General features: G+C 37.8%; 1 protein-coding gene across 3 annotated transcripts in view; it reads left to right on the top strand.

Moving 5' to 3' along the window:
* The first annotated feature begins 703 nt into the window (after positions 1-703).
* Positions 704-25947, top strand: part of RELL2 (RELT like 2) — a 34980-nt gene continuing 9736 nt past the window's right edge. Inside the window, exons 1-6 of one of the 3 annotated variants that reach the window (XM_072400608.1) lie at positions 704-1081; positions 14918-15128; positions 19531-19596; positions 19691-19754; positions 23053-23241; positions 23936-24332. In XM_072400608.1, coding sequence (XP_072256709.1) covers positions 14924-15128; positions 19531-19596; positions 19691-19754; positions 23053-23241; positions 23936-24332 — 921 coding nt within the window. In that variant the 5' untranslated portion in view covers positions 704-1081; positions 14918-14923. The other 2 variants (XM_072400611.1, XM_072400610.1) reach the window with 2 other exon arrangements.

Raw genomic sequence — 25947 nt, 5'->3', positions numbered from 1 at the left:
CAAATCTCCCCCTCCCATCCTACAGTTTTGGTTGGAATACCACCCTGATAGACAACTCAGAAGATCATTAGTGTCTAAAAGCAGGCTGTACCAAGTGGTGTTGGCTCCAGACCTATGCATGCAGGCATCAAATGGAGATCAAACAGTCATAGTCTATGGAACCTCTAAAAGCTTTTGGAAGAACCCTGGTTGAGAGGGGCCGGTTGGTAACCTTACAGCTGTATATCTGCATTATGGGATTTAAGGCAGTGCTTCTTCTGACTGGTCTCAGCATAAGTTAGAAATAGAGATATCAATATTGTGCAGATTACAATTTTCCTAACTGGAGGCTCTGATATGAAGAAGTAAAGACCTGTCTGTAGTAAGATGGCCACCACTGCAAGCGGGCCACAGGCAGGGTTGGTGACTTGTCCTTTGCTTGCTTTCTTGAATCACATGTGCATACACACCTTTGTGCGTGGTAACTTATGCTGTACATATTTTTCTAAACATATTTAACCTGTACAAAATATGAAAGGCAGTCCTCATTGTTCCTCATAAATATTAGTAACAGAGAAATCCCCACCATTTACCACTTGCTCACCAGTGACAATAGCACTGCAGTAAATCATGCATAACCTGCATACTGCAAAACAGCCACTAGATGCCGCACGCACACCCTGGCATCGTTCATCGTGAATCAATGCCTTTACAATACAATGCGATCGATGCATTAATTTTAGTTAAACTGCTTTAACATCTGAGCTGCGAGGATCGCCCACAGCCACCGATGTCCTGTTGAGGAAGGAGATTTGTCGGTAGGAGGTGGTGAGGTTCATGCAGAGAATGCATATGTCTATCTGTATGGGCGTGTTCTAGGCAGGGGGTGCAATCCTCTGCTCTGTACCCTGGATCATGACTTTTCAAGTGTAATGTGAGCCTGAGAAGCCCCTGACATGGCTAGAAGACAGTTCCTGCTATTTGTAAAGAAAATATTTCCCTTGATCCTGTGTCTGATGATTATTGGGCTCAGGGAGCCTCTGCTGCAGGAAGAAGGAGCAGATCTCTCATCTCCAGCCCCATCTGCAGCTCATCTGACCTGGTAAGAAGGGCACTGCCACCCTGCATCTCATACCTGTACAGAGGGGGCATGGCACTCCTGCATTAGGACAAGCTGGCATGTGAACTTTGCTCTGAACCTCCCATGATGTACTATAGATGATCACAGGTGCAGCAATTACACGATTTGTAAATATTTTAGAATTTCTTATTTTGTGAAATCAGTACATAATGTTTCATAATAGTTATATGTATTTGGTTAAGCGTCTTGATTTTTGGCATACGCTAGAACAGCAGTCATTTGGTGCAAGATATCTAAACCACATCCTGTTGTGCATTAGTTCTGCATGAATTCACCTAAATAGGTCCAGAGATTCACTTAGGGTCGGGGGTTCTGTGAATGTGAAAATCTCTAAAGGTATCCATTCATACCGATGGAATGTGGTTGTGGAATTTCCTTAGTGTGGTCCCAAAGCACTGATTGCAGACGGATTGTCATTACCCTGTGTACACAAAGCACGCAATAAGAACTGTTCTTTCCAGATGGGTTGTGGCATTGTACTATATGAGTAATGTTGGTCAGGCAGAATTTAATATACCACTTATTAAAAAAGTTAGGTATTAAAAATCCTTATTTTTAAATGTAATTAGTTCACATGGACAGGGGCACCCAGACTGGCTTCCATCCTGGCAGCCACATGCAGCTGCCATTGATCTTCAGTGCCATGCTTGTTAAAAAATGAATGAGGGTTTGAGTGGCTTTGATGAGCAGTCAATGGGCAATCATAAATCGCCCCAACATCCCCCATTTATTCTCCATGTGTAGCCTTGGGAAAAGTTCTGCACAATGGGCCAGATTTATGAAAGCTCAGTGAAGCTGGGTGATCCAGCAAACCTGGAATGGATCTGGTTTCTGCTCCAGGATCCAAAACATTTGCTAGCAAATGATCCAGCAAACCTGGAATGAATTTCTTCAAAATCATTTGCTAGCAAATGTTTTGAATCCTGGACCAGATCCATTTCAGGTTTGCTAGATCACACAGCATCAATAATAGTGTATCCTCTCCAGCCTTGGAGAGCTTTCATAAATCAGACCCAATGTGTCTATCAGAATAATTAAGTTTTTATCTACAATGAGGAAGTAGTAACCTAATGCCTCCTCACCGTCTGTATAAATTATTTTGAAATACCTGAAACCTAAGCCGCGTACACACGTGCAATTTTCGTGAAAGATCCTTTCCACCAATGAGAACCGCATGATGCATGAAGGAGTGCTGTACATACAGCACCGTTCTGCTCTATGGAGAGGGGAAAGCGACGGAGCGGCACCCCGCTGCGTGCTCTTCCCCTTCCCTTGCATTAGGATCGCTCGTCGTTCATCGTACGTGGATCCACCAGGACGGATCCACGGACGATGAACGACACGGGCTGTACACACGCCAGATTCTCTCCCGATATAGGCCATGAGCCGATTATCGGGCGAGAAAAATTTGACGTGTGTACGTAGCTTTACTTACAATTAGTCTCTTACTTTCTATGATTGAAAGGGGAAGTGGCAACTTGTATCAAGTCATGCACCCCATTCCTTTCTTTTCTAGAAGACTTTAGACCGTGCAGGTGATGATGGAAATTCTTTGAATTTGGAGCTTCCTCAAGTTAGGCAGTTCACAGTGATACAAAAAGTGATTTACACAGCTTGTACAGTTTTCTTGATTAGCCATCATTCACCCCATAAACCTAATAGCATCTGATGGTTAAATAGACAATAGAGGTGTTGCAGCAAGTACTGCTTTTCATATTCACCTATAACTGGAGGACCTTTTTAGGCTAAGTCTTCATGAACTGTTCCTCTAGGTTTAAATGCAGTGTTTAAACAAGTTTGAAATTCCCATTCGTTTTTAGAATGCCAGAATGTTTTCATTTTTGGACCATTAAAAAAATGCAATCTTTGCAGAATTCTATGTGTTTTATACACGTAAAAATTGAAATCATATAGTAAAGCATTTACAGGGATTTTTAAGCATATAAAAACACTCACAAAGGCTTCCATTAACCCATAATTTGCATATTTGGCTTTCAAACACCTAAAACACAAAATGATTTTGTATTCTAAAAATTGCAAATTTTCTGTCATTCTGAATTTTTAAATGTAATACTTTGAAGGCACTGATGTGGAACAAATATCAAGAGGTTTTGACTTTACTCTGACCTTCTTAAACTATTTCTCTGTTCCAGATCACTGATTTAAATATGATTTTTACTGACAGCATAACAAGCTATTGGTTAGAATTTTTGGAAGTCAGCCTTTGTATTTCTGTCATAAAAAAAGTTTGCCTAAATTAGTCACTAACATAATAGCCATACTTAACTTCTTCAAACTAAATGTTTGCTGTAAAGAAACACAATCACCTGCTGATGTAGGGCAAAGTGGCAGGGGGTCTGCAAAAACACATGCCTTGACCCTCCTATACACCCCTTATCTTCATCTATTGCTTCTCTGCAGTTATTAATATATGGCTCTTCCAGGTAATGGGGAGCATATGTCCTGCTCCCTAATGATGGTGCCTTCTGTCTGGCTGCATATTGCTAGGCCAGAGAATTGCATATGACTGATGAAGTTACATTACAGCTCCCTTGAGTCACCAACATGGACATTTTTAATATTGGTGCAATAGCATAACACTTTCAGAGATTGCTGGTAAGATGAGTACATGGGGATCAGGGGATTTTCTTGTAGAGACACTGTGACTTTTCTCTGCATGGGCAAACAACAATATCTCCAACTGATAAAGCTTTAACTAGGATTAGGCCCTCCTATTTAGATATGTGACTGCATTTTAAATCTCACTGGAACCTAAAATGCCTTTTAAAAATTATGTATCATTATAATCATTATGTGTCTCATCTAATTTAGTGAAATGATCCCCCAAAACAGCCATTCTAAGTCAGGGTTCCTTAGAACTTCTAAATTGTAAGCTCTTCAGGGCACAGTCCTCTCCTCCTCCTGTGCCACTGTCTGTATCTGTCTGTCATTTGCAACCCCTATTTAATGTACAGCGCTGTGTAATATGTTGGCGCTAAAAAAAAAAATGGTTGATTATTATTTTTAATAATAATAATAATAATAATAATAACTCCAGGTTTCCTTTAGATGTTGTTTCATGATGCTTGCCACTAACCACAATGTAAGGGAATTATTCCCAAAACCCATGATTTGTTGGTTTTAGTGGGTGTTTTCTAAGCTTAAACATTATTTCAGGGTTCCTTGGGGGTCCAAAGGTTGAGAAAGGTTCCGCTAAAGCAGAGGTCAGCAAACTTTTTTGGCCACTAGGCCATTTCAGGGGTAGGCAGGTGCACACTGGGCCGGACTTTCTCTCGAGACCCTCTGAAGGAAAAACCCTCTCCTCCGCAATGCATACAGAGGAGAGGGAATGTTGCCTATTTACCCTGGCGGCGGAAGTGGCCGCAGTAAATAGAAAGGGAGCCCCCAGACGAAGGCTCAAGAGCCTCATGCGGCTCCGGCAGCTTCAGTATTTTTTTCTGGCTCTGCCGGCTAACATTGGGCTGGAATAGCCAGGGGGCGTTGGGCCGGAACAAACTACCGGCTAGGCCGTATCTGCCCTAAAGGTCGGAATTTGCCAACCCCTGTTCTAAAGTTTTTTCAGGAACTGACAGTTTAGGAAGGGAGACATAATTATTATTTCTTTTTTCTAAAAGCAGGGAGATCTTTTATTTGCACTTTCCTAATAGCAAGAATCTCTTTAAATTGACTGTACTGTTCTGTCTGCTGACAGCTGTGTACAAACACGACTTAATTCAAATATATTAAAATCCACAGTAATATAAATCAGGCATAACCCAGTCCATCTGTGTGCGTGTATTGTGAATACAGTTATACACTATTTTCATTATACTCATAATGTGAAGCTGATACTCAGTGATGGTCACATATTCATTCAGTGACACCAGACAGATGATCTGTGTTTCTGATGGGTGCTAAATGATCTCTCTTAGACTGAGGGAGGAAGGAGGGAGAGCAGGAGGAGGGGTTGTGCTATAGGGCCTGCAGCTGCCTCTTTTATTGCTTTTAGCCATCTGACCCTTATGGAGAAATGGGAATTGGCACAGAGTTTGTATGGAATATCCCTAAAACTGGTCCTTGGAATTGTGGATAAGGATGGGTTGCTAGGAGATGGATAAAAAAAGAGGACCCTCCTCCGTGCACAGGTATCCAGGTAAGCAGTGGGCACCAGTAACTGCGGATAGTAATTTCAGCATATTGTGTGCAGGCAGAACATGAATATTGCACACATCCTGTGTAAAGCTCGGGATTAGCTCTGCAGAAACCACCGAGCACGTCAGCCTGTGTAACTGCACAATGTACCTGAGTGATGAAACACTGAGCTGTGTAAATGAATTAAACAGGATGTGACTGAATGTTGGAGATGCAGTCAAGGTCACACATGGATTTTTAGATACGGTTTGAAGGACACTAGTGATTTGAATGGCTATGTTTGTGATTGCAGATAGGAAGATGTGAAAATTGCAGTAAAATGTTTTTTTTTCTGCAGCAAATTCTGATTTAGCCAACCAATCAACCTCTAAATCTGCTGTCACTACACTACAATCCTCTGCAGGGAGATTCCCTTACTGCCTGTCTATACAGACTGGGTGCTTGTATTGGGATGCTGAGATGTCTTTATGGTTGTAGTACGATCCTGAGCTGTGGAGGAGGGGGAGAGTGGACCTTAGCCAGACCAAGAACAAACAAACTTGCATGTAACTGCACATTTTAAAACCAGGGAGTGTTTCTGCTTATATGTCCTCCCATATAAAAGGTTTATCGTTGCTGGCAAGATTCTAAACTCTCAGAGATAAATTACTTCTGTAGGATCTTCTTGTAGGTAAACATCATCCATGGGTATGTGCTGTTCCCATGTATATTAGGGCAACAGGTTCACTTAGCTGCTACCCTACAGATACACCACTTACACTTTTCTTCCATTTGAGTGTAAACTTCTCTTGTTATCTAATACATCTGGATAAGGGGACGCATGTCGCCTTCTATCTTACTTCCTCTAAATCAGTGTTGCGTGCCTAAAGATAATTGTCACCCAAGATGAATTATTGTGATGGTAAAAATCCAGCAAGGGTACAGTGGTTCCCCAACCCACCAGATGGATCACTAAATAACCAACCAGGGAAAACCACTGGAATTTACTATGAGGGTGGATGCAGTGGGGTGGCTCCTGCTCATCCATCCCCCCCCCCGTATTGTCTCCAAAGAACTGAAATGCTGTATATACAGCACCCATTTAATTGATAGTCATTTCAATCATGAAAGATCATTTCCAGTGACAAAAATCTAACATGTGTACATAGCTTAAATCAACAGACAGCAGTCACATGTGGATAAGTACTTATCCCTGTGAAAGCTCCAACTAAACTGGATTGATGCTTATACAGGAATAATTTATTTTGCTTAAACAGATGAACAGGCTATCCATGGAGTAATTAAAGATTACATATAAGTAATAAAAGAGCTGGTTCTAGTGACCTTGTAGTGACTTTTTGCTCCTTGGCCAACATTCACAATAAACTAACCTTGTTCATGACTGCTTTATTATACATACTTTTTTTATTTATTTATTTTATTAATAACCAGGGTACAAAAAAAATCTTAAATTATAGAAAGTATAGGAGTAATTGAGAACAGGAGCACTAAAATCCAATGTCACCATACAAATAAACGAAACAATAGGGGTAGGGAGGCAAACATATAGGTCAGTCTAGGGAACAAAGGGGGTACAGGATAGGGGTGTAGGGGTATAGACCAATCTCGTAGTAGAGAACTCTCTATGGCAGGTAAAAGCAATGGGGGTGAGTGTTATCAATTGTTATATGACTTAACATGGAGCTTTTAAGGTTCTGTGTACACAAGACTGTTCCCTACATTTCCTGAGATAGAGTACCTGTAGTCTGAGGAGTGTTGGTATTGCATCCAGTAGAACCATGTATTGCAAAACTTCTTCTCTGTGATACATATTTCTTAAAATCTAGCAACAGGAACTACCTAAACAATTCATTCTTTATACATTCTGGGATGCTCTCACACTATTTTTTAGCTAATTTAAAGGTTTTTAGATTGGAAAATGTGTAGGCAGCTTTAGCTGAGCAGACTGAGTGTGAAGAATGAACTCTGCAAAGCAGTTCTTAATCAAGGAGGTCATTAAAGGTAAGGTCATTAGAGAAGAAATAGATCACTTGATGTAATGCAACAACGAACATTTAGTACATAAAATTTTATATGGCATATAAAATGAATTTAGTGTAAATGTTATAAAATGTTATATTACCCTCAGAAGAAGCTCTAACTCTAATTGTGCAGTTGTCCCCTAAATTAATACTTTCAGCAAAAGTGGGAAATATACCTTGTACCTTGTATTAATGTCACAGGTCAGGGTTAGTCTTGAGTGAACCTTTTATAGAAGAAAAGCAAAATTACTACCCCGGCCGTTTATCTTTATCCTTGGGTGAATGTCGTTCACATTTTATTCAAGGGAGCAGAATGTGTCTGCAATTAGCTTGGCACTGTTCAGATCAATTGTACAAATGTTTCCTGGTATTATTATTATCATCATGGCTGTTTGTTCAATTATTTATAAATCATACACATATTCTCATAATTGATGGATCAGGACTGAGAACCCATCCATAAAACATAGGTGCACTACAGGGTAGAAAAGATACAGCAAGTACAAAAGGAAGTTTTATTTTTTGATAGGATTCAGCTAAGCAATATTTTCTTAAAAAATGTCACACAATAAAATCCCTGTTGTAATTAAAATAAAACAACATAATTTTCTTTAAAAAAAAATTAGCCTGAAGCATGGTCTGTGCCAGTATTTGGTCCTTGTTCTGGTACTCATAAATACATATATGATATGTAAGTGTCTCTACCCTATAATTATGTATTGCTACACATATTTACTTGTGTTCTAAGTCAGTTCATGTAAATGAAATGTGTTATGTTTTAAATGTGGCAAGTATTCTTTACAATTAAAATAAAAATTATAGCTGATATTATAAGTAAAATAGATGTTTACCTAAAATAAATCAGTGTTTTGCTCATGCTGTTCGAAGTAGCAGGTTCATTTAGTTCAAAATTTTATGGCCACATATACCTGCCTGAATATCGAATTGTCGTAGTGAATCAGGAAGGAATCAAACCTTGCACTATCATTTTTTTTGCATTCCTCTGGATTACCTGTGCATATAGGCTTCTGATTAGAATATGCAGGTTTTCTAGTATGTATTTTTTTTTCCTTGTGGTTGATCTTGATGTACTTGTGACTTCTCAACCTATGTAACTTTGGGCTTCTTTGCTGCTCTGTTGGCCACTGAGAGCAAAAGTAAAGCCATGTGCAAGCTAGGTGATGCTGGAAGCATAGCTTGCACATTGCCATGGATTCCTGGAGTGATACACCGATTGCACACAAGTAAAGCAGGAAAGTGGGGAGGAGGAATTTAACTTTAAAACATTTACCTTTACCAAAGCTTTAAAACTAAATGATGAACTATTAGGTATAGCTTAGCTGTTTTCAATTGAACAATTGCTTCAAGCCCAGTTGAATACCTAAATTTTTTTTTGTTTTAATGATATTTATTGAAATTTTTATATAAACATAAAAAGACAGTAAAGACAGATACAATAGTTACAACAACACACAAAAAAAAAAAAATAATATACAAAAATACCTAAATTTTTATACCTAAGTGACCAAGTTTTGTCTTGGAAATGTCTTAAAATATCCTCTTTTGCCCCAGTTAAGAATGTTTTGTGTATTCTAACATCAGATATGTTTACTGGCGGCCCACAACCCCCAGCTCATGCCCTCAGTCATACATGCATTGTGAAGACAGAAAAGAGTTCATGTCTGACCGGAGAGGGTACGTGTCAGATCATAGAAGGGTCATGTCTGACCCGTCTGTTACAGAATGTTGATTACCAAATGAAGAGGGTCCAGTGTCTATTGGGCTGCACAGTCATTTTACGACTCTCCGCACAACTGCTGTTATTGCATACTATGAAAATGGAAGTTCCATAGATGTACTTGACTGCATATCTATTTATTTGACTTTAATTGAGCTTCAGACTCTGCTTTGTTTGCTTAAAATAATAGTTTATTCTAATTAATTTCCCACATCCATCACACATAAAAAAATTCAGATCAGGTTCTGGGAATACCTGTACTGGTTGTGATAAAACAGTAGATTCTTTCCTATTTAAACTAAATTTTATGTTGCCCGTCATCAGTGTTAATATGGATGTCACAATAGCGGGTCTTAGTACCACTTGGCTGGATTTTTAATAGGACAATTCCACCTTGGTTTTGGTGGTTTAAAATAACATTGGTGCTGAGATGCTCTACACATCATTGTTCTCATCTCTGACAGTGTTTTATTACATTCAATAGTATTTGAATAGTATTTAAAAACATTCTATGTATGTAAGTTTTATTTAACTGTAGTGAATGTGTCTTTAACAAATTCTTCAATTGCAGTTTTTTCCCGTTTTATTTATATACCAACAAATGTAATCCAGCTGGAACATTTTTTTCTATTTTCTTTTTGATTCTAATAATATATCAGGAATGTAACCTTGCATTAACTGCCTAATTAGTTTGATCGGCAATACGTTTCCATAATAGTTGGTAAATACAGAAATTGATATTATGAAAACAAGAGATGTCTTTTGGTGTGATCACACAGTATGCGAGCCCCTGGAGACATGAATGTTACATATTAAAAGCATGGGAAATGAATGCAGACAAACAGTTCAGGCAGAAAGTAACTTGTGGAGTTATTTAAGAACCTTCTAAGACAAGTTGTGAACAGCAATGCTATACAAAGAAGTCCCCCACACTTTAGAGCACCATAAAAAAATGAATCTCATAGAAGATGCTAGTAGTCCAAACAATTCATTCACCTGATCTTGTAGCAATGCTAGCTTGACCAACAAGGCGTTTAGTCATTATAAAGAAGAACATTAAATATAGTCCACTGCTGTCAGTGTCACAGGCCTTTGAAAAAATATTAGATACCTCATCAAGTTTAAAAAAATTGTATTATATGACTTGTTGTGCTGTATGGATTGGATATCTTTTAAATTAGGATGTGGTCTGATATCTAAATAGGAGGTCTCAAAAGACCAATGAGTCTGAAGTATATAAATACTGTATGTATAATATTCATAAATGTACATTACCTGTTTAGTAAAGTGGGGCAATATAATAAGGTGAAATTCTGTCATTTATTGGGCACAAGACCCTATTGTGGTAGGAAGCATTTTGTTTTTGAAAGAAGATTTGATTAGCTATGTATTACAACATGGAGAGCACAGATTGTTCATTATCATTGGATTAAATAAATGGTTTATTTTGTATTGTTGCTTTTCATGAACTGTCTTTCTTATTTATTGCATTTCTTAATATTTTGTGCAATATAAAAATGAAGAAATGAAAAATGTAGATTCTACAATGTAGAATGTAACTCTAGATGTAAAAGGAGAGGTTTTTACTGTGGTGTTATCTGGAGGTTGGGTAGTACAGCGGTCCCCAACCACCGGGCCGCGGCCCACTACCGGTCCGCGGCGGTGTTTTCAGTGGGCCGCGAGTACATGATCCATTATTGAAAACGAAGCGGCACCCAACCACCATCCGCGGACCGGAAGTGGTCTGCAGCGGTGTTTGTATGAGATGCCGGTAAATGTACACAGTAGTCTGTGTACAAGCAATGCGAGCACATGACATGCAGCTCGATTGGCTGTCAGATGTCATGTGATCGCTTTGAAGCAGCAGAGGTGCACAGAGAGAAAAGAGAAGACGCCAGAGTATGTCTTCTTTTCTCTCTGGCCACCCCCCCCCCCCCCCGGTCCTCAGAGAAATTTCCTTCCGTGAAACCGGTCCCTGGGGCCAAAAAGGTTGGGGACCGCTGGGGTAGTACACATAAGAATGGATTGTGGCAAGATTTACAGATTTTTTGAATAAGGAAACTTAGCTTTTTTTGTCCTGACTAGTCATTCATCTTGGGGGAGGAACGGGTTTGTTTCTAACTTCATGCACCCAGAAAACTAAAGCTAGGCCGGTCCATTTAGAATATCTAACTCTTTAAATGGCAATAGTATTCAACCACAACCAACTGCGCTAAACACAATTTAACAAAGACACTTCTACTTTACATGAAACATTCAGAATGATTAACTGGTGCATTGCTCTTAATAATCAATAAGAGCACACATGTCCCATTCACCTGGTGACTTTCCCTGCACTTTGTGCTTTAACATCACAATCTTTTCCCTTGACACTGATAGCCCTAGCTTCAGGTCACTAGGTGACATATCCCCATGAGAAGCATTCTGAGACATAGCCATTGTATTGGCATTATTTGTTCATGCTATTGTTGCAGTCCTATTTCACTGTGCCATAGTTATTGTCTTCCATAGGTAACAGATCCTCCTTAACATCTGCTTTCACAATGAACTTAAATCAGAAATACATTTATAAAGTCTATGCACATTACTGGAAAAGGAATGCTGAAGGAATGTGTTTGTACTGCTGTGCAATTATCCACAGGATTTACAAATGCGAGCAGTAAATATACTTCAGTTTAGGCAACTAATTCTGTGTATGTCTACATGAAAAATGACTCCATATTGTACAATAAACAGAACAGAAAGTACAACTGCTCTGTATTTCTTACATAAAACTCAGAATGTTCATTACAAGAAAAAGCAAGAATAAAATATTGTATATTCTTTAACCGTATATAAACCTGATTTCAGTTCATTGTCAAAGCAGTATATAAACCTGATTTCCTCATTGATTTCTATCCATAGCCAGGTATAACAGTGTCAGGCTGGAGTTGCTAAAGCTGAACTAAATCTTCCAAATTAAAAAATTCAACCAGACAGGAGTTTTGTTGCAGAAACAACAGGTGATGTCTCTTCTGCAATAAAATAAATTTACCTGCCTTATCATTTTTTTTTTAAATACAGTCACTTGTCCTTGCCTTGTCACGGGCACTGACATCTCTTGATCTTTTTTCGGATGTCGGGTCTTTGACTATCTTTCTTGGCTAGGCTGGAATGACAAAACTCCTGTGCATGCGTATGGTGTTTATTCATTCCTGGCGATCCCAGGAGATGCTCGTCATATCTCGGCATCCTACACTGAACTGCACAGCTTAAGCTGCGTACACACCTGCAATTTTTCTCGTTGGAAAGGATCTTTCACGATCCTTTCCAACGAGAAAAGACTGCACGATGCATGAACGATGCTGTACATACAGCACCGTTCATGCTCTATGGAGAGGGGAGGGGGAGAGCGACGGAGCGGCACCCTGCTGCGCGCTCTCCCCTTCCCTTTCATTAGGATCGGTCGTCGTCCATCGTCCATGGATCCGCCAGGACGGTCGTCGGACGATGGACGACGACCGACTGTACACACGGCAGATTTTCGCCCGATAATTGGCCGATACCGATTATCGGGCGAGAAAAATTTGCCGTGTGTACGCAGCTTTAGTGTATTTCAAAAAGAAGATAATATGCACACAGGCAGATATGTTTTATTGCTGAAAGCACATATCCACACCTATCCTTTCTGCAATAAAAATCCTGCCTTTTTTATTTTTTAAGTGTAGTACTATAGTTCCACTATAAAGCTGGTTTTCGCAAATGGCCTTAAAGAATTCTGTGTCCTCATTGACAAAGCATATTCTCCCTACACTGTCATGAAATAATTGTTCTATGAATACATTTTTTTCTCTTAAGTGCGTAGACATAATATAGATTTTGGAACACTTCATTCTTCTTCAGAGGAAGTGCATAATTTGGTGATTTAACATCCGCAGCTAAGAAGAATGGATAATCTAAATGACCAAGGGAAACCTTTGAAGTGTTTCTTGTTTTATGTGAATAGAATATGGCTGGGATTCATAAATACATTTATATAATACATTTAAGTAATGTCCATGTTCAGGTTAATACGTTTTTTCTCTCCTGTAAAAGGCTTAAGCTGCACTGGTGATCCCTGAGTATATTATCACTGTGTCTCTAAACAAGAACACATATATTACCAAATGCTAACAATTATAGAACAAAGTGTGTTGCTATTCAGAATATTTTCTTTTTGATTGGACAGGCTAGAATTAAAGATTAAAAATTAAAGCTCTTTTTTCCCATTTGGGAATTTTACATTTACGTACTGTCTAAAATCAACATTAGGAATTAAAAAGGTCTACACTCAGACGATTAGCAGGGTTGGTTTTTCCCATTGTAAGATTTCTGCTTACCTTCTGTTTCAGGAATAACTGTAAAAATATGAATGTTCATAAACCTTAAGGGTGATCATAAGCACAAAAAGAGGGTGAATTACCCCAGGTGTGATGTGAACGGCAGTAAAATCTTTTCTACACCCCTACTAAAACTCTTAGTTAGTAGTTATTAGATAGTAATTATTAAAAGCCCTAAAACTTAACCCAGTTGTCCCAGATACGTTGGTCATTAACATCTTCTAAAAAAATATATTGCTGCCAATGGTGTTGATAACATTTTGGTTTACATGGTTTAGTGTATCGTGGCCCCAGAAATAGAAATTTTGATCCTGGGATAATCGCTAAGTGAAAATAAAGAAAAAAAAGGACCCAAAAAAGCAAGAAGAATAATGCAGCCACTATTTAAAGGCTGGTAGTACATTTTTGTTCTTGGGTATAGATTTGTTTTATTCACCTCTGGCAGACTTAATGTCAGTACTTTTGCAGCACCTTTGCAGGATCCTGTCACAGAGTGTATGTGCCCTTTATACTCTCAGCCGGTGATATGTTACTGCTGGTCATAAGCCAGCAAAGAAGATCTGTGCACATCTGATTTTTGCAGCCTTTGTGTCGCCCTCCAGCAGGTAGCTTTCTGTTCCTTGCTTCTGCCGGCTATGTCTAAGCACTGTAAGCTGGAAGGTATAGGCGTCAACCGACCTCACCTGCTGACTGATTTAATTCTCATTCTGCAATCCCCACCTAGCTGTCAATCACCTCTTAGTATTTATTAAGGCTTAGACCAGATGCTCATTGCCCATATAAGTGCTCAGTTTCTGTCTTGTTGTGGGTGTGATTGTTTAATTCTTGTTGCTGATCCTTGCTTGCCTGATCGTTCGATTGTCTCCTTCCTGGACCAAACTCTGCATGTGTTTTAACCTCAAGATTTTACTACCCTTTGGATACTTCACCTGGCTTGTTACTATATGACCTCAGCTCTGTTCTCTGCCCTGCTCTCGCCTAATGACTTGGATTTGCGCTATAGCCTTCATCACCGTGGACCTATGTGCCAACTGGGCTTACTGGCAATTTGCCAATCCTTGTACCCCCCGAAGAGATTTTTTGAGTACTAAAGTCCTTGGGTGAACTGAGTGCTAGGATGGCACAGCTACGGTGGCTTGAATAAAAAAAAAAAGATATCCTGGTGAATCATGTCTGGTTAAGCATTTTGACTCAAGGTCTTACACTTATATTTAGTTCCACTATTTGTCACTGACACTTTTTGGGCAACTTGGTTTGCATGTAAATGTGAAGAAATTGTGAAATGTGAAAAAAATCAAGGAATCAAGAAGTTCAAAAATAGGTATGCATACTAAATGCTATTATCACAATAACATTAGCAGCATATCAATATGATCTGGATACAATATGTATTATAATAGTGGTCATTTAATATTACTGTTTCATGTAGTGGTAACATTTTAAAGTAAAATGGTTTGGATCTCCAGTTTTTATGTTTGATCCAACAAGTACCCCTATTTCTAAAAAACATTTGTTTTTGATTTTACAGATCAACATGGTGGAGCACCAGACAGAGGATGAGAACCAAAATCAACAGCAGAGCCCTTATATGCTCTTCCTGCTGGTTTTAGTCTTCTTTATCACAGGACTTTTGGGTTTCCTGATCTGTCATATCCTTAAGAAGAAAGGCTATCGATGTAGGACATCACCAGAGGAGCTGGACCCTGAGATAAAGGAAGATTTGAATAGAGAACAAGACAGTAAGTATGAGACGTGAATAGTTACACCTTTATTAATATTATGTCACATGTATGTAGGGCAGTCCAGGATTCTTGTTCAAAATATGTTGTTTTGTGTAAACATAAGCATGTGTGTGGATTGATTTAAGCATGTTTTGGGTGAGCCTGTGTGTGTGTGTGTGTGTGTATATATATATATATATATATATATATATATATATATATTGTGGAAGGTTTTTTACTGCTCTCAGTAATCCTGGACAAGGAAGCTCATTTAAACTCTTAGCTTGTGTCAATAGAACATTTGCATTTTGCTTTTGGATTGCCGTACAGAATTGTGACAGTAACATTTCATACAGATAGGGCTTTACATCCAGTTTCCCTTTCAAACTCCATCATCAGGCAGGGCTTTATAACAGAAAGGGTCAGGTGATGTCCCTTCCGCAATAGGCATTTTTACCTGCCTGATCATTGTTCTTCTGTCAAAAATTGCTGAGCTACGCATGTAGAAGAAACATCTCCAGTCCTGTTTTCAATAAAAGACTTGCCTGGATGCAGTTTTTTAATTTTTGGGTTTAGTTCCACTTTAAGGCCAGACATGAGGGTAAATTAGCCTTCATAAAAATGAAACCTCAACCTTTTCTAGACCCCCTGTAAAATCTAGATATGTCCTAGAATTCAACACATAACCATTCAGATACAAACCAGATGACTACACTGCCTCTGACTTTTTATCTACTTCTGGCACAGCTGCTATCCTGAGAATGGAATAAAAAATAAACTTTGTTGAGATACTGTTCACATATATTTTATGGACCATTTATATTTATTGTTCCATGTTACATTTCTTAGCGTTTAGATTTTCACTAACTGTTCTATTCATCCTCCACCCTTTTAAACATTGCTTCCATACTCAAACCCCTTCCGTTTGGGTGTAGGTAGGATTTCTTTGCGACTTTCACAGTTACAGATAATGGTCTTCTGAGTTTATACTCATTCATGGTACACATTAAAAAAGAACCTTTGCTTTTACCCTGTCTTTCTGAAAAAGTAACAGTGGTACAATTCAGTCTATTGGATCACTTCTCTCAATGTCATGGTTAACTCTACTTCCAAAACATAATCTGGAGTTCAAATTTTCTAAGGTTAAAAAACTAGGAACAGTGTTATTTTTCTCTAACTAGCATTCACACTTAACTCATGCCATGAAAGGGAAAAAAAATCAGGAATAGCCATATTGCTTACTGATCCATGGCCTTTCACACCCCTGAAAATGATAGATGACAGATGAGAAAGGATAGTATTTATTCCTCTTGGGCACTCACAGACAATCTGCATACCAACAACAGTAATCGGCCACTTCTAAAAGCATATACCTAACACCAGCCTGGGAACTAAACACAATCATAACAGTTTTGACAGCTTTTTTACTTTGTTACCGACAAAATATTTACACTAAAATATATTTTTTAATTATTCCTCCTATGTTTCAACTGTAACTGAGAGTGCCTAATACATATTTGGGCAATGCTTCAATTGAATAATAATTTTCCTAAGACTCCTGACCTTAAAAAAAAATTAAACAGATTACAGTTTTCCTTCCAGATTTACCACGTGTGTTCACCCCACAAATTGCACAAGTTTTGAATGGATAAGACATTTATTATGGAGGACTAAAATAAAATGTGCAACTCCGCTTACATAAGTGTTTAAATTGAAACAATTTAAAATATGATACCATTTACCATACCTTAACCTCTAACATGCTTGACGTGTGCTATATAAAGTGATCTGTACTAAATCTTTTGGGCATGCCCTAAGATACAATTCTTTTGGCATGTACATGAGTCTTTTCTTCTCCTTCTGTAATAACATTCCTCCTGACCCAGAAACCTTCCTACTAGGACTTCTTTAAATGGCTATGCCTAAATTTTCCAAAATGTCAGCATGCCGGCCGCAGCAGGATATCTCAATATCTAACTAGAAACTTAATGTAAACTTCTATTATGAATATGTTCTTGTTCTCTACCCTTCTCTGAACCCTCTCCCACACTTACGATTGAACTATAGAGGTTTACACACCGGGATATATCCTGCCTTCTTCTGCTCTTTTTATCTTCTCCCCACCATTGACCTTTTTTAATCTTCCCACTTTTTCTTCCCTTTAATAACTAATTATAAATAATTATAATATTTGATATATCAATTATATTAATTACTGCTATGATGAAGGTGAAATGACAGCAATAAACCAAATACTTTATTTTTCACTTCCATAGCATTTCCCATTTAACCTAACTGTAAAATATGTTTGGTACTATCGTGATTGTACTTTAAAGTAAGGGGAAATTGTGATTTTTACGTCAACATTTTGGGACAAAGGCACATTGGCTAATTATATGCGCATTAAAGAGTTGGTAGATAGGTTCATGTTATACCAGATTTTACTATGGCTTTAACTTTGTTACTACAACAGTGAATGAGATGAATTATATTGTTTTCACACAGGACATGAAATGGATATTAGGTTACCTTTAACTTATTTTGTGATCATCACTAAAGATGATGTGACAGGTGTGAGCTCTTATTTCACATGCTTATTTCACATGCTTAATTATCTATTGTGTACAAGATCATTCCTTCTTTCTGCCCTTAATTCTATGACTAAGCGCTTACAAACCAAAACACATCAAAACAAGGAGCTCACGGGTCCCTCTGCACCAAGAGCTTGTTTAGTACAGTCATAGGGTTATTGATCAAGAATGTGCTTTCTTCTATTTGGTATTTGGTATGTATAGCTACTGAGTGACTTGAGAGATAATTTTCTGGAGTGGAACATGGATTTCTTTAATGTGGGTAATCCTACATGAATTTTAGTTCCTTTGTGTATTTCTTTTAGATCTGTGTAGTAATCCAGCATGATACAACTCCTGCACTGTGTGTGCAGGAGATTCCTGTAATACAGGTAGATAATTGCTGTTTCCCTAAGTCAGGTGACTGATCATGTATCCAACCCACTAACATGTACATGCAGCCTGTACTGGCTGGATTGTCTGCACCCACAGCTATAGGGTCTGTGATTTCCACAAGCTGGATTTTAAAGTCTTTTGTCCATACAAAATGGATCATTATAAATATAAATAAAATAGGATTTGTGCTTGAAGGTTAGCTTTAAAGGGGGTAATGGTACACAAAACCATGATAAAGGAAACACGGGTACAAAATCTAAGGTGCAATACATATGCATAGATGTCTTACCTTGTAATTATAAATTAAAACTAAAAAAAACAATGATTTTCTTTTAGCTGTTCTATTTCCAGATATCCATATGTAAAGTAAAACCAAACTACTAGTATCCAACAGAAATGGAAAATATGATGATTTTAACAAAGGGGATGTGTGGCCATATTGGGAAATCCTTTGGGAGTCTGTAGTCAAACAAGGTTGAGAACCTTTGATGTAAGGTGTTTACTTTCATGACTGATTGGATTTAATAGTAGGCATATTTTATCATTTCAATAATGATGTTGTAGTGTTTTGTTGCATGCTCACTTACCGGTGTACTTACTTTGTAATTTCTTCTTGGACTGTGCATTGGAAAAAACATTTGGGGACTTATTTGCATAAAAATGTGCACATACTGCAGTACATTATCAGAGACTGAATTCATCCTAATGAAATGATTGGAAGCTGAAAATGTGCTGAAATAGACAAGTGGAGGTTGTTGACATACATGAGATGGTCAGACTGCAGACATACTGCATTGGATGTAGTTTTACAAGACTGCTGAAAATTGTTCCACTACAAGACTTTTAAAAAGCAGAAAAAATTAAAAATAAAGGAATACACACAACAATCAAATGCATAACTACTGCTGGCTCCTGGGACAGAGCTTCACCAATCTCTTAGGGGCCGCACAAGAACCTAACTACTTAGAATTTCAGGACTTTAAAAGGAGCCCATGTTGATGGCTCCAGTAATTGCCTAAATACTGACCCTGAATAGGTATACAAATATGGAGCTTTACTGTACCAGATACATGCTACACTGTCTCCATGTTAGACATGTTTTCCAGGCAATAAGTATATTCAGAGAAAGCCAGTGATGACAGCTTCTGTATATATCCAAGCACAGTTCAGCATTTCTGCTTAGCATGCTTCAAGTAAAATTGAAACTTGATGAGTCAGCATTGTGGAATGAACTGGTTATTGGTGGCATTGTTTGAAGCAGTAGCAGTCTTTGAAGCTGTGCAATTTATGGACAGAAACCCAATACTGTAAATATTCATTATAAAAATAAAAGTGCAATAACAAATGCAGTGACAGGAGACAATAACGTAACAAGAGCAGTTCTTTAAAGAACCATAGATGTGTGACCTGTTAATTGCACAGTGTGACAAATGATTTGTTTGTCTTGTGTACAGACACAGATGAGATCTCAAATGAAGACACTGTTGAACGTATAGTCAAGTGCATTATACAGAATGAAGGTAAGTCATTTTTAATTTAATATTGCCTTTTGCCTTACTAATAAAATTTGCAGGTTCCCTATTACATTCTTGTTTTACTTTGTCTCCATTTAAGCAAATGCAGAAGCACTTAAACAGATGCTGGGGGACACAGAAGGAGAGGTGCCCATCATTCCCAAGTAAGCATGTTTCTTTATCAGTATATTATAAAACACACTCATTCATTTTCATTGAAGAAAATATTGGTGGTGATGGGCAAGAGAACCATTCATTCATATGTTGGTGTCCTAAGTAAGACAAATAAAAAGGTATTTTTAATTGTTTGGAATAAAGGATATAATTTGTATTTTTGTCCTTCAAAATTCCTTTGTCCTTTTCTGGATTTTCCTTAACCTGTCTACTACCTAAAAAGGGCCCCTGCCTAAAAAGTTCCGTGCTGGACAGTACTTTTTCTAGGCATGTACACCTCGTTCTTAGTTTATTCTGTTCCCTGTTGGTCTGAATGCACAACACTAAAAGCTAACAAAGGTTTTCACACTTTAGTCTCTGTATCTAAAAGCATTTTTGGCTGGAGTCCCATTACTAACTGTGATACAATAGCCACACTTTCTGGAACCTTTAGGTTTTAAATGTCACTATATGATTTTTCATATCAGTTGTTAAATTATAGTATATGTAAGTATTTTCCTGTTTTATTTTTAATATATATCCATAAGTGGTATTGTGTTTTACATAATTTGGTAAATCTGCAGCCTACTCATAAAGATGTTTTTTTGCAGTTTCCAATGCAAAATTGGGTTTGACTGGGATGGTTCACACTAATAATAGAAAAAGATCCCAACTAGTTTTTATTGTTTTAAATGCTCTCAATATAGAAGAAATTTGCTTGGGTCAAGTGGTCACACTTCTTGATATCTTATAATTTATAAGCATCTTATAGATTTTTTAAAGTCACGGAAATAGTTATCCAATCAGATTAGATGCTGTACTTACTGTACAACATAGTTTTATCTCTCCTTTCTTGTTACAGTTGTTGTGTGGGGTGACCAAATATGACTGTGCAGTTCAATAGGTGCTAGATTTAAGCATGCAATAATTAGCATTCCTAACAGACCAAGTTAGACACATCCCCTTTATTGTTCTGTAATACAGTTCTGTTTGAGGACACTGTTGCTGAGGAGTTTGACTGTTTCTATTATGTCTGTATAGTGGCAGAGAAGTTTACATACTTTTCACTGAAACATAAAATGACTATAAAGAAATAAAAATGCGTGGGCCATCCTTGTGATGTCCATAAAATAACTGATAAATATCCATTCTTTATTTCCTAAAATTTGAGTCAACCATAAAAAGTTATGAATAAACCCTTACATTTATTGTCATTTAAAATCTATTTAATTACAATACAATGTTCCAGATTAGCTGTCAATAATAACAATCTCATTAGAAAGTTTGTTGGTGGAATATGTCTTATTAAAACAAAGGTCTGGTGTTCTCTGTAAGTCCCTTTAAAATAAAGGCTGTGGATGGAAGTGAGTGTAGCAAGGGTACACATATTTATCCCACAATACACCATTACATCTATTGATTCTTTTTTGAATTAATTAGTGTGAATATTCCTTCTGTTTGTACTTAAGTTTTTATCAGCTTATCTGTGGGCACTTTTAGGATGAAGATGGTTAATGTTTGCCTATTTAAATGTGTTAAAAGTTCAAAACTTTTCTTTGATGTAAAATTTTTTATCTGTGTTTTATTACCTTTGTAATGTATGAAACAATGTATTTAGCTAAAATGTATTCATTGTAGGATTCCATTATCTGTTGTGTCTATTCTTGCTCTTTATCTCATTCAGTCAATAATTAGTGGTACCATTTCATGATGAATTTAAAGTTTTGTCTACAACAATCTCAACAAGCATCACTTTATCATATTAACATTGATCTGTATTTTAATTTACCTAAAAGCATACTTTTTTAGTTCTTGTAGTGTTGGCTAGTGTAGGTGCTTGAAGGGGCTAACTCATAGGTCATGTGACAGTCCTCAGGCCTAAGTATTGGTCGATAGACCCGAGCATTACATCTTTAGGGGAAAATACAACCCCCTTTTATATTAGGAAGCAAAAGGTAATATGCACTGGCAGCTATATTGTAATGGTAGATTGCTAAAAATGGGGTATAAGGTCCTCGGGGAGGGGATATTCTGACACACTTCCTTGAATGGGTAAAGTGACAGGGTCTCTTTAGCAAATTGGAGATAATGAGCGCGTTGAAATTCTAAAAATGCTTAAAATCATATACATGGATTTTATTTGTGCTGGAAAACGTTGTATTACAGAGAAACCAACAGCACTAAGACACCTATGTAACATTGAAAACTAAAAAATGTTTGTCACTGTTAAAATCCATGCCAGTGCAATGCCATTTATGAATGTGGGAAGTAGTTTTGTTATGTTGTGATTACGCTTCTAAAAGTAGGGAATAGAGGTACCATAATGCTTCTAAAGCTTCACACAAATATACGGTTTATCACTAGTTTTAGCCACCATCGCTGTATTAAAAAAAAAATTCAACACAGCCAATAAACTTTCATTGCAGATATATAAATTAAAAAAATGCTCACCATTGTTCTCTACGGAGTTTGCCACAAGAGGCGTATAAAGAGGTACGCGTACGAGAGGTATAAAGTGGGAATCAGGCTGTTATAATGCCAGTAAATAACTGTAATTGTCAAAGTGGCAATCAGGATAAAAATATTTTATGCTCATATGATGGTCTCATTTACTAATATAGAGAAAAAAATTCACTTTTTGGGTGAACAACAAGTCTACCCCAGTAAAAATGTTTCCCATGGAGAGACAATAGATATTTGGGTAATATCAATAACCGCATATTTGCTGATGTGTACAAGGAAAGCAGAAAGGTCTATAAAAGTGAAGGACTGATTTAATAAATCACATTCTATTAAGGAGATAAAACTGTGGCTTTTGTATCACACATAATTGCTAATTACTTTAGTAGCAACTAAGCTGTGGGAAGAAACTACAGCATGATAATGAAGACTCAGACATACTGAGTAGAAATATTAAACTGTTTGAATGTGTGTGGATTTTCAACACCTGCAGTGTGTTTGAGCCATAAAGTTGTGTATTCTATTAGTTTGCATTGACCCCTACAATTTAATTGACTTAGACAGAATGCATTCAGTGCTGCATGGTAGTCTGCAAGGTCACAATAGTGATGTAGTGGCTGCAGAAAGGAACACAGCATCCAGCACGGGAGCAAGGATTGGAAATAGAAGTGTGCTAAATGCTAAAGATGGTTAAGTCTGCAGATCCCCTGTAGACCATTGGTGGTGCAGATGATGAGAGGTGTCAGTATTAACCATTACATTGCAGGTGGGACTTTTTTTTGTTAATGTAAAAAGTTACAAGTGATGAATGGAATTAAAACATAATCATATTTATCTGCCTTTAACTAGTCTCTGCCCTCACCGAGAGAGCCAGGATGCTGGTCCTTCCCACCACCATACTGTTCACTTGGGATCTACACAAGCTCCCTGTATTCACTGCAGCCGTAAGAAAAGGAACCTCCTCCACCGCATGGGTCGGTCAAAGGATGGCAAGGGGAAGTCTCATCCTGGAGAAGTCACAGTCTTCTCTGTTGGAAGGTATTCTAAAGAGTGGTATTGTAAATGAAAAATTAGTGGTTTAATGTTCTTAAACTTTTTCACTTGTGAATTGCGTGTGCTTAAAATTAGGCACATTTTTTAAAGTAAGCATATAGTTTGCACAGTAATGGCATGAAACATTTTATTTTGTTAGAGTTTAATAGACAACATCTAGTATATTAGAATAAGTTCATTAAAGCACTACATTAATATATTCTAAAAATGTCACTTGATGTTTTTTATCTTTATCTGTTTATGTTTTTAAGTTTCCTAAAGGACTGGTAAATCTGAAATGAGAGTAGAGGCTAGTTAGATTGGAGGTGTCTCTATGTATGGTCAGAGATAAGTGTTATATCTCAACAAAAAACTGGCAGACATTGATGGTAAATGGTCACAAAGCAAGGTCTTCACACACATCTTCACCTCTCCTGTGCATCTGCTTCTAATTTGGTGCCGCAGTACTTGTATCTTTTGGTCTTGCTGCTTGCACTAAATTTGAGTAAAAAATAGTCTGATATTGAGGGAATAGGTGTACCTTCCTCACAGGCATGCACATAACAGGTAGGATTTAAAAACATTGGACCAGAATCCCAAAGGCAAAAAAAGCTGGTATTGATAAAAACCATTTTAGATGGCCAGTTATGTTACAGATTAAGTTTGAAGGTACTGTATATTTTTTTTCTCTCTTTCTTAGATTTAGGGTTACCCATATTGGAAAGAAATCAAGTATTCAATTATCGCAGGATGATCCCAACATTGGCAGTGAGCCTGTATCGTATGACTATACTGAGGAGCAAGAGACCAGAAAATCAATAAATGGGGACATTACACACAGCATCTCAGTGGGTCCCTCTCAAAATGGACCAGAATCAGTTGGGTTAAAAACACTGGAAGGCCAACAAGATACAGAGATTGGACTGGATGGCAACAGAGGACTTACAGGTGTAGAGGAGAAAACAAATAACAAAGGAATCAAAGACAGGCGGAGCAGTGCACCAGAGCAGACAGTAGTACAGCGTGAAAGGGCGAACAAAATCCAGCTTCGAGAAAGTGAACAAAGGAAAGAATTATCAGAATCAACAGAAAAACAGGTATAGCTGCTGGTCTAAATTATTTTTAAAACCACAATTTTTGTATGTATAATAGGTAAATAATATGTTTCCTGGTATACCTGTAGGCATTAAAAGTAAAAAATGGGGTTAGTACAACAAAATATAAAACCTAAAAATGTGGAAATGTGGAGCCTAAATTACAGTCATGATTATGGATGAATATGGATTCTTTTGCATTCCTTAAAGTGTTAAGCCAGAAAAATTATTTTTGAAGTTTTACAGTGGAAAATTATCCTTTGAATGTGAAGCTTTGCTAGAGCTTTCCCATTTATGTTTTCTTCCAAGGCCAAGGCAGAAAGTGAGGGAAAATCTGTAAGAGGCATACATGGGGACATAAATATATTATCATAGGGATTCTAGCTTTCTGCTCTACTATGTAAGTGTTTTAGCTGATGCAAATCGCTCTAAAGGAGCCCACAATGGCAGTAAAAACCTGAAGGCGATCCTCATTACTCCTCACTCTTTCATGAGCTTAATTATTTAAAGTTTTCCCGCTAAACGCTCCACCACCTGTGGTGCATTACCATGCTTTGTGGTGTGCTATAACACATTGGTCGCCAACCTTTTCGGACCTACAAACCACTAAATGCACAGAATCCAGACCGCGCATGCACAGGTGGAGCCATGTGTCACTTAAAGGGGAGGAGACTTCCCCCATAGTGATGTCATGATGCCAGATCCCGCCCACTCAGAATCAGACCGCGAAGGGAGATCGGGCGAGTTGTGTCCATATGGGGAACTAAATGGGCGCCACTCAGCTGGGTCCTTCCCCTGACCACCAAACTTTTCTTGCGGACCACTGGCTGGTGATTGCTGCTTTACATACATTGGAGGTGTGTTGCATGCATTTGATACTATAGAAATAACAAGAAAATGTAGAGCAGTAATGTGTGTATGGTTTGTTGCAGTAGCGCATGTTACCACAAAGAACTTGAATGTATAAGTGTAGTATTATTAATACACAGTATTTATTAGCACCATCATATTATGCAGCGCTTTACAAAATCCATAGTCATGTCACTAGCTGTCCCTCAAAGGGGGCTCACAATCTAATGTCCCTACCATAGTCATATGTCTTGAATACAGTCTAAGGTCAATTTTTGGGGAAGCCAATAACCTAACTGCATGTTTTTGGGATGTTGGAGGAAACCCACACAAACATATTGGGAGATCCTGCAAACTCCATGCAGATAGTGTCCTGGCCGAAATTTCAACCTGTGACCTAGCTCCGGAGCCCTTACCTCTGAGCCACTGTGCTGCTGTATGTGTATGTGCCGTAAGCGTATTGGCCTAAATGCACACTTACATTCTAACCTCCTGTAAAAATGTTAGTTCTTCTGGCTATAATGCTAAAACTTTTGTTTCTGTTTGTTCGAGCCACTAACCCAGACCAGGTATGCAGATTCATTTTGACTTTTCCCTGATCTGCACACATTTACAGGTCAGTTAAAGTAATTTAAAGGTCAGTTGATAATAATATTCACTGGATAATATTGGATAATACTGGACAAGTGCAGTATTCTGGTGACCATTGCCACAGGCGCAAAAAGCAATGATAAATTCAAAATTTTTGGCCTTTAAGTCTATACAGGGA

Source organism: Pyxicephalus adspersus, chromosome 2, assembly GCF_032062135.1.
Source record: "Pyxicephalus adspersus chromosome 2, UCB_Pads_2.0, whole genome shotgun sequence".
NCBI lineage: Eukaryota > Metazoa > Chordata > Amphibia > Anura > Pyxicephalidae > Pyxicephalus > Pyxicephalus adspersus.
Note: the sequence above shows the minus strand (reverse complement) of the source record. Positions and strands in the feature narration are given on the sequence as shown.